General features: G+C 46.5%; 1 protein-coding gene across 13 annotated transcripts in view; it reads left to right on the forward strand.

Annotated features, from left to right (window-relative positions):
* The window catches only part of LOC120832433 (single-stranded DNA-binding protein 3), a 27933-nt gene continuing 15719 nt past the window's right edge, over positions 1 to 12214 (forward strand). For 7 of the 13 annotated variants that reach the window (XM_040198692.2, XM_040198687.2, XM_078089538.1 and 4 more), the window contains exons 1-4: positions 150 to 438; positions 6177 to 6249; positions 6834 to 6895; positions 10448 to 10532. In XM_040198692.2, the coding sequence (XP_040054626.1) occupies positions 383 to 438; positions 6177 to 6249; positions 6834 to 6895; positions 10448 to 10532 (276 nt within the window). In that variant the 5' untranslated portion in view covers positions 150 to 382. Of the gene's footprint in view, positions 439 to 6176; positions 6250 to 6833; positions 6896 to 10447; positions 10533 to 12214 lie in introns of all 13 variants that reach the window. The other 6 variants (XM_040198690.2, XM_040198691.2, XM_078089540.1 and 3 more) reach the window with 3 other exon arrangements.

The following is a 12214-nucleotide window of genomic DNA, read 5'->3' on the forward strand; positions in this document are numbered from 1 at the left end:
GAAGGGCCTCGAGAAGACAACTTGAACTTTAGCGAAGTCGACAAAAACCGAGACGCTGTGGCTTTAAGAAGCCCCCACCATCGCACAACAGGGGGGAGTGAGCTGCATCCAGGAACAGCGATTGAAAAAAAAAAAAGGAAAAAAAGCTCCACCAGTGGACGGTTTCAAGCTCCCCCCGGCTGAAACCCTGCCTGATTTGTGGGCAATGTTGGGGATGTAGAAAAAAAAAAGAAAAAGAAGGAAACCGGAGTGAAGAGAGCGCAGGGTAGAGACAGGGAGACAACACTAACCGGGTAGCTATGGAGATGGTAGGTTTTCCTGGTAGCTTTCTTTGACAGGTGTCGAGTGGGATAAAATTAAAAGTACCAGAACAGCCTCCAAGATGTACGGCAAAGGCAAAGGAGCCGTGGTCCCCTCCGACAGCCAAGCGAGAGAAAAGTAAGTAAATTATTGCACTGTCACAACACAGACCCAGTAAACAGTGTGCTAGGTGGCTAAACTTGCTAACTAGTGTGAGGCAGCCCGGTCCTTTTAGTAGGAGCACGCATGTTCGGCGAGGTCTTTATATTTTAAAATGTATTTATTTTTTTACCACACAAGCTTTCAAAGTGTGCTCGTGGTAGTTCCTTTGGGTTCTTTCTTTGCGTTGACCACTTTGCGTGTCGCGGTGCCCTGTTTTTGCATCCTCCTCAACTCACACGGGCTCGGATGCTAAGTTAGCTCCGGCGGCTAGCCCCACTTCCACCCCTCACTCCCGGTGCAAAACAAAGACTGGCTGCCTTTCTTTAGCCTCTGAAGTTGCACCACCTCTTGACGGAGGAAGCGTCGCCGCACACGTTGCTTTCGGGCGATAATTCATAACCGTGCACCCCCCTCCCCCGGTGGGGGGGAGGCTGAACCGTGTGTGGGGAGAGCATCGCCGGGGACCCCACTTTGGTCACCGTCTCGCCCCCGGTGTGAACAATGCATTTGCGAGCGAGGTGCTAGCTGACCCCCCTTTTTTAAATTTCGTATTGTGTTGCGCAGAAGCGGCGATGTTTAAAAACACAACAAATGTAGCACATCTGTTTGGGGCTCTGTGGTGAGATGGAGCCGTTCCACGGAGGCACCGGGGCTGTGGACGCGCCGGTTCCCCGCGTGTGCGGCGTGCGGGAGCGCGGCTCCTCACAACTTTTGTGGCCCCGCGGAGGTTTTCTCCACTCGAACCCCGACTTGGACAAAGTAGTGCCGGGGATGAAGCTGCTCGGAGAAGCTTCTCCCCCCACCTTATATTGTCAGGACGCTTTAGGCGCTGTTAGCTCAGCGAGGGAGGGAGGGAGGGAGGGAGAGGGGGGAGGCTGAAGCTCTCCGATCCCTTTGTCTGCACGCCGCCGTCTGCATGCCTGTTGTTCGCCGGGCAGATGCGCGCCGCGCGTTTATCAACTATTAAAACCATCCGAAAGGCTCTCAGCGGTGAATGTGTGCATCGGTTCGGGAACGGGCGTCGGCATCTCCCCGCCGGTGGTCACCGGCCAACAAAAAGCCAAACCGAGACCCGCACGTGCCTTCCTTAAACTTTGTTCCCAGAGCCCCGTGCGTCGTGACGGTAGTTCATGTTCCCCCACGGCGTGATCGACCTGGAGGTAAATAAGCGGTTAGATCCTCCCCAGAGGTGAATGCTCACGGCTTTATTCCTGCCAGGTGATGGGTTAAACCCTAGCAAAAAGCCCCCCACTCACTGAACAGGGGGACAGAGTTGTCAGACACCATAAGCTCCCGCTGCTGAGTTTTGGAACCCATATCATTTCTTTATGCTCCTCTATTGTCTTCCATCATCTGCTCCCTCGCTCTCACTTCCCATCCTTTCTGCTGCTCCTCAAAGTCCTCATCCCGCTGCTTCGGTGATGTTGAATTATTGAGACGGACTGAAGCAGCTGCTCTCAGTTTTGCATCAGAGTTTGGAGAGACTGAAGAGACGGAGACGGGGTGGGCAGACGTTCATCCATGTTTAAAGAAGGGGGTTTTGTCCCGAAGCCCGGGGCAGGATGTCAGGTGATTCTCCCTCTAGGGTAGCGTGTAATGCACGCGCTGATGTCCCGTCGCACAGCGTTGGAGGGGTCAGAAGGTCGCGCGGTGTGGGGGGGGGGGGGGGGGGGTGATGATGCTGGAGGTGAATTCTGTTTCCCAGTGAGAGAGGCAGGATAAAATGCAGAAGTCAAAAGCGAGTGAGTGGGCATCCTGCTAGATGTTGTCAAAAGTAACCTGGTTTCTCCAGGTAATATAACCGGGAAAAACTAGAAAATAAGGGTTGCTGGAGCTATCGTTCCGATTTGTTACCTTTTCCTATGAATATAATATGTCATTTTGGTTGTCAGAAACAACCTCTGCGTTGTCATTTCCCCCTCCATCCAGACTTGATATTCCCTCTGATCCCTTGTACCACCTTCTGTTTCTGCCTCTCTATATAAAAAAAGGTGGCATAACCCGTCTTATGTTCCAGTGAAAACTCTCCTCTTTATTTTCTTCCCTCTCCTACAGCTGCTGCTCCTTCTTCTTCTCCCCCCTCCTCCTCAAACTTCTCCTTTTCTATGCGCTGGCTTCTGAGCTTTAATAATGCAGCAGGCCAGGTGCACGCACACACAGCCCCTTTTCAACCTGCACAAGCACACACACACACACACCCATCAAAATTTCATTGAAGGCCTCTTGGGGGGGATCTGCAGTATGATCCTTGTATCCCCCGACACAAAACCAAGTCCTCTTACTATTCCCTTTTAGTCAAACTTCTCATGGAACGTGGCGCGTGTGTTAAGCAAGCCATCAAAATAGCAGTGACCAGGGAGATGCTGACGGCATCAATATTTGACACGTCAAGCCTCCTTCTTGAGTCTTTGCCAGACATTTTAAAAATGGTCAGACTTTGTTTAGAGGGAGGGAATCTGTTTTTAAAGTGTGTGTGTGTGTGTGTGTGTGTGTGTGTGTGTGTGTGTGTGTGTGTGTGTGTGTGTGTGTGTGTGTGTGTGTGTGTGTGTGTGTGTGTGTGTGTGGCCCCATACTAGACTGACCTGCAAATGCAGAGACTTACACTCTACACCAGCGGTCACACAGAGCTTTGTGACCTACAAATTGCCAGGAGCCGTACAAAGTGGTCAGGTTCCCTTGGCTAAAGTGGTGTGTGTGTGTGTGTGCGCAGATGCGTTTGCAGTTGAATAATGCTATTAACCCGTGTCCTTCTGGGCAGTTTAGACGTCGGGGCCACTTCTGCTTCTTTTGTTTCATCTGGTCTTGCCTACTTATTCAGGTTTTATCAGGGTGGCTATCTGGAAGAAGGGAACTCCCTCAGTTATTTATTACCCCCGACTTGCTGTACACGTACCGAGGCTCATGAGCTGCATCGCAGCGTCTAGCTGCTATGACTTTTATGAAGGCCGGGCGACTAAATGCACATTAGACTTGTGACTGAGCTGTTCATAGAAGACTGAAGTCACACTGAATCTGTGGTTCGATATAATGTGTATAAATGGAGTTAGACAAGTACCAGGCAAAGTTCCTGCACTCTAAATTTCTAAATAAACTTTTGTTCTTTTTCATATTTTTAACAGCATGGGGAATCAATTCAAATGTCAATAACTTTAAAAGAAACTCCCCAATAGCTGTTGTAACGAAACAGGATATTTGTGATTGCAGGTCGCCCATTCAGCCTCGGCGAGGGCCCGAAAAGTGTCGTTCCGTACAATGACCGGCAGTATTTAGTCCAGGCTGGTGCTCGATGCGCCGCCAGCCGCGGTACACGGGGAGTAAAAGCCGGATGTAAACAAGTCTATCCATAGTTGTTTCTGTGCATGTACCAAATGCCATTTGCTCTGTGTGTACTCACTGGCATGTGGGGTGGAGATTGCTTTGACATTCAAGCAGAACTGATCACGTGTCACACTTGAATAATAACTTTGTTCTTTCGGATTTCGATCTTCTGCTTTGTTAAAACCAAATTTGATCGCACAATTCTTAAGGAGCGCGTATGTAAATCTGCCAGCTGCCTCTCCGCCCTCCTGTGATGTTTAGAAAATGTCCCCTGACCATCGGCCCCGTACTACAGTTATTGTCTGTTTTCCTATTCATATCTTTTTACGGACGGCGTTTGCATACTAACAATGCATACTTTAAATACATTTGCATACTATACGTAGTAAGAACGGGTCTGACGTGTATCGTGTCTGCAGCGCACCACAGTCGCTGTTTCTGTTGCTCCGGTGTGCATCTGGGGCCTGATTTAATGCATCTCAATGGTTGCCCTCTTGCATTGAAAATGTTTTTGGGTTTTTTCGTAGCCATTTTTTAATTGTGGACTATTTACGAGATGGTCCAATCCTATTTACCATTGCATTAAAAGCGTCACCACTTAGATACCAACGTTCATTTAATTATCTATTTAACAGTTATATTTTAGGTCAAGAAATGGGGATATTTCCAAACATGTGAGGCGGTTATACGTTTATTTTTTTATGTAGTTATTCACTTTTGCCCAGAAATTGTATAGAGGAAGGATGGGTCAATCCAGCATGAGCTTTGTCACCTTATAAACACCTGATATCCTCCTCAAAGGGTCTGATCGCAGGAGAGACTTCCTCCTGACGCTGAGCAGCTATCGCCACATTTCCACTGCTTTGTTCAGCTCTGTTGAATCAACTCAACTGGCTTTTTTGCTACCAACTTCTTTCTACATTTCTGTGGTACCCCCTCTGTGCAGATGGGATTCTCGCGTCGAATCAAACGTCAGTGACTTTGCTGAATCCTTTCAGCGGTAAATGGAAGGATGTCATTGGGCGCAGCTTTGTGGGAGGAGAACTTCTGTTTTACTATTGGCTGTAGCTGTGGCTTGTTAAATCCGTCAGGTTTGAGCAGGATCTCTCTGACCAGCCAGTAGTCTGCAGGGTTTTATCTCCACCTTCCAGTAGTCGTGCTACCCACCCCTTTTCGCTAATGGAAAACCAATAAAAGGGGAGTGGCGATTAGTAAAGCCGTGCCGTGGAAACGCGCCATTGGCAGCCTTCTAGGAAGGGTTATTCGTTTTTTGAAACTGTGGTTTCTGGGATAGTGCGAGCCCATCAGCCTCCTCACTCAAACCTCTGTTGTCCAGCTATAAATCCCACTGGTCAACGATAGCAATGAAGTAGCAAATCGGCTGTCACTGCTGGAAAACCCCCCACAACAACCGTGTTATCTCAAAACCACGTGTCATTGATCAGTTCATTGGCTAATGATGGGGAATATGACACTGAGCCACCGTCCCTCTCATTAGGACCTCATTGGCCTGTCAGAGAAGTGTCCGCTCCGGGCACACGGACCACTGTCATATCCACGCCGCCGGTCGATTTGATGGTCCATCAACGGCCTATTAAACACAACTAAGCGACAGCGTTAGGAGCACGAGGTTGGGCCATCGGGTGTTCCCCTACTCCGCAGCACGCCGCTCGTGTCTGCTTATAGGCCCCGGTGGATCGGTGTTGTCAAGTGTAGCCCGTTATGCCCGTGATTAGAAATTCGAGGCGAGAGCTTCAGGCGTATCGTTGATATTCAGTGGGAATGCCGTTGGTGGTGGATTGGAGGTGCTTCAGCTGCATTTCAGCCAGAGAAACCGCTTCCTGCCAGTGTCCCAAAATCCCATCTTCTGTGGCGATTAGTTTCCGGCCGACTGGGAGCTGTCAGCGTGAAGGCGGCTGACGGGTCAAACGTAGTCCTCCAGGCAGCGGCGGCTTGTGTGCAGCACTCGTCCTACTGCGAGAACATCGGTAGCTTCTACTGTTAATATGGATGGGAAGATCTTTAATGTCACTGACGTTTAAATTAGACCTGTGGAGCCGACTTCTCTCGTTTATTAAGAAAATTATTTAGAAAAGTACTTTTCCACTGTTTTATTCTGTTATTTTATGTTTTCGTTTTTTTTAGATTTTGGTAAAAATGCAAAACACAAATTGTTTGAAAAACTTGAAGCCTCTGGAATGATTCCCGACCAATTAGTCATGCTCATAGTTTAATCTGTGGCTGTGTTGTTGTTGTTTTGTTGTAAATGATGTAGGCTGGCCGACTTAATCTAATTTTGCTGGAAAAATTGTGAGAATGAAGTGAAAATAGGAGGGATCTTTAGACTTAACCAGGCTAAATGTTGTGGCTAACCTTTTCTTCCCCTTCTATTCCAGGTTAGCATTATACGTGTATGAGTATCTGCTACATGTGGGAGCACAGAAGTCCGCACAGACCTTCTTGTCTGAGGTAAGTTGACATCAATCTCAGTAACCTGTCCATGAATCTGTGCCTTTTTCATGAGAGCTAAGGAGGACAGTTAAAGAATTGATGAAAAACCTTCAGCAAAGGAATCAAAACACATGTCGGAGAGATGACTTTTGGGTGTAAAACGGCTCGACTCGCTTCGTAGAAGAGTAGATGCCACAGCCCGGCCTTACCGAATGTTTACAACCACTTCTGCTGTCGGTGTAAACATCAGCTGTTGCATACATTTTTAAAAAAGGAAATCCTGTAAAGGTTGAAATCATGCTCCCTCTCCGCCAACAACGGCGACCTTCTTGTGTTTGTGACACGTTTTGCTCCTGACAGAGTCTAACTATGAATGAGCATCTGACTTCACTGCCTCCGAAGCACATTTTAAACGTGTAAAAAGTGAAATGGGGGAGATTCAGGACGACGGAGGTGGACGGAGTCAGAACGATGGGCATCTCCACGTCCGAGGCCATCGGCAGTTGGAGACTGACTGATTATATGTTCTTAACCCCCGGACCTGCACACATAATCCTCTCTAGTGGCCACAAGTGACTCCTCTCTCCTCTCCTCTCCTCCAGATTCGATGGGAGAAGAATATTACATTAGGGGAGCCTCCCGGATTCCTCCACTCGTGGTGGTGGTAAGCGTCACCTTTTATTTCTTCACTCAGCTGATCTGTGTGTGTGTGTGTGTGTGTGTGTGTGTGTGTGTGTGTGTGTGTATAAACATTTGAAGCTGCAGTTGGTAACTTTGAGCAAATATGTAACTTAGTTTCATTAATCTGCTGCTAAACTGCGGGAGCTTTACGTGAGGTATCTGTGATAATAATTCAGGTACCTCCAACTGCTTTTTAGTGCTCCAAATAGCTTTAAAGATTTCTGGGGGAAAAAAAGAGTCGAGAAGTCTCTTAACGCAGCTGTCAATCACCATCAAATCAATATGAATCAATATTTTAGATTTTTGTTTACTGTTAAGCTTTAAAATGGTACGGTTTGCTACAGTCGGCTTCGTTTTGACTAGACTGTTGTCAATATCCAACATTTAGCTGGTAAAATCAGAATTTTTTTTTCTAAAGATATTTGAGGCAAGAAATGGCAGATTACAATAATGGCCTTTTGATGGATATTTGATCACTACTGCTTTGATCAGTTTCAGAGCAGTGATTGACAGCTGCGTGACTCCTCGACTCTGATTGGTTGAAACCTTATTTCTTTTCGAAAAATGATCTGTTTTCTATACTTGTGTCTGACTGTAGAGACTCCTTCAGAAAATATAACAAAAGCAACTCTTATTGGTGTTGCCAACTGTAGCTTTAAGCACTGCATCCCCTCCCCATATACACACACACACTCATTGAAAAGTCTCGAGGGTCCATTGCAGCTCTACATTATTCATTACTTTATATGCACAAACAGTAGCTTTGTTTGAACGCCTGTGATCTGAAGCTCATGGAAGAGTTCAAATTCAACTTTGAATACATTAAATCCATATTTATTAGAAGCATCCAGGTGTGTGTGTGTGTGTGTGTGTACCTGCAGATTTTGATTTAATTGGAGGAACTCTCACGACGTTGTGATTAAAGATGGCTTCCGTAGGTGGGAGGTGTAGCGCAGTCCCAGCCTTGGGGTTGACCCGACTCACCGAGGGCGTGACCCCCCCTCCCCTCATGTCGTCTCCCCTCCTCCAGCTCTGCATCCTTCACCCGCGTTCCTGAAACAATAGATCCAGATGGTTCGGGAATGGACTACCTCCCCCCCCGGCCCCTCCTCACCCGCTCGTCACCCTTTGTGTGCCCCCAACCTCCCACTTTTCTCCTTTGTTCATGCAGGAGAGGGATTCTTAGCAGATTAACCCGTTGCATTCCATCTTCCTTTGTGTCACCTTCTTCCCGCTCCTCCTCCCCACTCCCTCCTGTCATTTCGGCCAGAGGCTAAGCTTTGACCCACGGGGTCGTCACCTTCAGCTCCGGTTGGCAGTTTCACTTGTTTCTGGACGTCACTGTCACCTTTAGACCAGTATGGACCAAAGAACCCAACAGCCCGATTACAGACGCTATAAATCTACGTTTCATTGTAATCCCCTTTTTATAAAGTCTCCACCTGGTTCAGGCTGGAATCCTTTTACGGATGAATGTTTCCACCATAGAAACCGGTTCTGCAAACTGTTCCTCTCTGTAAGTGTGTGCTGACAAGAACCTAACTTTTACGTTCAGTGTGATGCACCTAGAACCCAAACGGTTGGTTAAAAAAGCACATGGTTCTTGGCTGAAGCTGCTCGCTTTAGGAAGAACCGATGTGGAACCCTTATTTATTGATGTAACTGCACCGATGGACCCGTCTTGAGAAATATCTCATGGCTTTAAGGTAACGATACCGACTTTGAACCAGGCCAGCCGATGTTCTGACGAGACCGGGATTGGTTACATACTTAAAAATCAGCTCCCCCGCATACGTTTTATCCTTAAAATGAATTTTTTCCTTACTGTCAACAACGAAGAGGTCCAAACCAAGCCTCTTATAACTATTCTACACCTTGTTCTGGCGCACTACGGATTGAATAAACATTATTGGGGGAAAAAAACATGTCACCAAGCGCGACAATGTGTGTTCATTTATGGCAACAATGGAGATCTGTCACAGAGGAATATGGCATTAGACACACAGATAGCAAATGTTAGTAGAACCAATTGTTAGTTTTGATCTTTTCAGGAGATTTGTCTCCACTAATATGATATAGTTCATTGGCAGCCTTATCGTTTGAATCAAATAAAGAAATAAACTGACTAGAGACGTGAAAACCAAACCCCCTTATATCTGCTGCCAAAGTGCAATTTTACCCACAGCAGAGAACTTGAATGAATCACACTTTATGCCCCGTTTGTATCACATGGTCCCCACCTCTGTTTTTATAAACCTTTTTATGACGGGAAATACCAATGGTAATTGTTCATTATGTGACAATGTATTGATCCCTTTTGATGTCACGCCTTGGTACTTGCTGCTTCTCCGGAGAGATCCGAAAGTGCAGCTGCCGGAACCACCTCTGGATTCAGAATAGTTTCACTGTACTGATATTTAGTACATCACGCATTACATGAAGCGAATATTGAAGAACCTGTGGATGTAGAATTACAGACGTCTAAATATGCTCTTAAACAACCTTCTAGTGTAACTCTTGGATCTGCTGAGTCAGAAGAATGAACGTCAGGCTTATAGAACATCATCAGCAATATGAGACCGAGGATGTTTTTAATAAAAACGATACAATAAGGAACATAATAATATTAATAATTTGGAAGCATTAAATCTGTGGCAAATCTTGGGAGGAACTTTGTTCTGTTGTTCAACTTGGGACACAAACGATCATTTCTCCTTGTTGATGTGTCCTTGAACCACACGCTGGGATCCTTTCCTCCTGCAGCTCAACCATCCGACTTCGCCTTTTCTTGGAATGAGGAAGTTTGTAATCACATTTTTATAATTCCCTCTCAATGGGCCCTAACGACTCACAGTGGCACTCAGGATGCTGGGCCTCCCGCACACGACTGTCTTTTGAAGGCCAGAGGTGTGTGCAGAAGTCCAGATGTTTGGGCTACAACATTGGCGTGTGTGTCGCAGATTGCCAGGACATGTGGAGTGGCTGCCTGATTGGTCCTCCTCGTTAGCCACGTCGGCTTATTCCACTTCCACTAAATCAATGCACACAGACTGATTCGATGAAGGCCTCTTAGACAGTTTGCACACTAGCTGTAAGCTCTTGGCTGGCTTTGTTTGTTTGTTTTTTCCACTTGCACTATTCAAATAGAACTGAAACAAAAGCTGTCATGGAATGTGATTTTGTGAAAACGCACCTGAAAACAAATAATAAATATTTTGAACAAAAAATATGGTGTATTTTAGATTTAAATCTTTGTTTTATATTTGTATGAATATACTTCAGTGTTCGTTAACGTTTGGGATAGAAAGTGCGTGTGTGTGTGTGTCTGAGTGAGTGAGCGGTTGATTGAGGAGGTGACACTGGTATTGTGTCCCTCTTACAGTGATGCTCAAGTACATAAGCGGCTGTTTAAGAGCGCCAGGGAGATAGTGGGAGTGTGTGAATGGGTTATGAATAGCTGTTACACATGTGCTTGTATTGCTCTGTATGGTAACCTTTGACCTCTCTCCCCCCCGCCCCCCCTCTTGTATTTCAGTGTATTCTGGGATTTGTACTGTGCGGCTCCAGACCGAAGGGAGACATGCGAGCACTCCAGTGAGGCAAAGGCCTTCCATGACTATGTAAGTGACGGAGTATTTCTTTTCATTTTCACATGCAGAAAAACACTCACTCACCGTGGAATTAGTTTTGTTTACATGTCTGCCCGAGACATGCATGTAAACACTGCAAATCATGATCAGCCCCCTGCAGGGACAGACGCTTCACAGCGTGACGCACATTTTAGTTGACAAAATATTTAGGCATTTTTGTATTTCCAGGGACACAGAACGAACTCCAAGATAAGAGTTGTTCCCTTAGAACGATTTTCCACTTCAAAAAATTAAATAAAATAACTACTTTGGTGCCATGGGCCAAGGACTGCTGCACAGATCCTAAAGCGCCTTTAGGGATTTTTGTAAATCAGATTGATTTGACTCAAGGAACTATTTGGATACCTCCTAAAGAGAAATTCCTCGATGCTCTCCGAGCTCCGAGTCCAGGATCAGTTCTGAAATGGTCTTTTAGGACTTGGTAGAGAGTTGTGTTTTGCTGAAGCCCTCTTTGGTGTCTCTCCGTTAACAGCGGCACCACGCTGCCCATTAATCATAACAGTAATGTAAATGTCTTTCTCCAATAAAAGGGGAAACTGTTACTGTATCCACTTAAAAAAAGTCATGTTTCGTGATTGACACGGTCTGTGTGTGTGTGTGTGTGTGTGTGTGTGTGTGCGTGTGCGTGGTATAGTGTGGGGAGATAATGGAATAGAGTTCTAATCCAGTAATCCCAGCACTGGGCCGAGGCTAAGCCAGGGATTTATGTGTCCGTGTGTCTGTGGGAGCGTTCGTGTGTGTGTGTGTGTGTGTGTGTGTATTTTTGGACGGCGGGGAATCTTTGGCAACCGGCCCATAGATGGAGGTTGTGGGGGCTCACAGCGTGCGTGGTGCGTGTGTGTGTGTTTAAATGCAGATGGGTGTGCTACATGGTTGCTTGCTGTCTGCTCCTAACGGTGATAGAGCGAAGGAGACGGGACCGCTTTAATTTAGGCTCCGGCCCCCCCGATGCTGGTCTATGAGCACGGGTCCGTTTCTACTGGTTTCAAAAGAATGAGCAGGTCGAGGTATTGGAAGAAAAATAATATTTCACCGTACCTTTTTTAAAATTGCTGTAATGCAAACCAGCATTAAGAGGCGTTATCACTGTTCTCTCTGCTGGGAGTAGAGACGCAAAACGGGTTTATGGTTTAAGTCAAGGGAACTTTTTCAATCTGTTTGCTTAGTGTGCAGGTGCTTTACCAGAGAGGGAGTCGCCTTGCTGAGCATTTGAAAGACTGATAACGGCAACTTTTCCAACATATAATTCCTATCGTTATTTTTTTTTAATGCTCAATGATGGGCTTTTAATAAAGCCTTTTACAATACTTTTTTCACCTTTTTTGAATCGGCACTCGGTCAACTTGCGGTTATCATTTTCGGCCTTTAAAAAAAAACTTTTCTCCCGCTCCGGTTCTCCTCCCTCGCGCTGTACATGTCTGCCCACGTTTGTCTCTTCCACGCGACTGTCGCATTTGTGCGACTCCAGCACGTTCACGTCATGCTCCCTTTCTGCTGGTTTCTCTGCGACAGCTCCACATCCAACAGTCTTTTCCCCCACCTTCTCTCCTCGCAGCCTCTTGACTATTTCTTACGCTGTCCTTCGCACCGATAGAGCGGTCCTCCCCCTCTCGTCTCACTCGCTCACTCCCTCTATCCAATTCTCCTCCCCT

Source organism: Gasterosteus aculeatus, chromosome 15 (assembly GCF_964276395.1).
Source record: "Gasterosteus aculeatus chromosome 15, fGasAcu3.hap1.1, whole genome shotgun sequence".
Lineage (NCBI taxonomy): Eukaryota > Metazoa > Chordata > Actinopteri > Perciformes > Gasterosteidae > Gasterosteus > Gasterosteus aculeatus.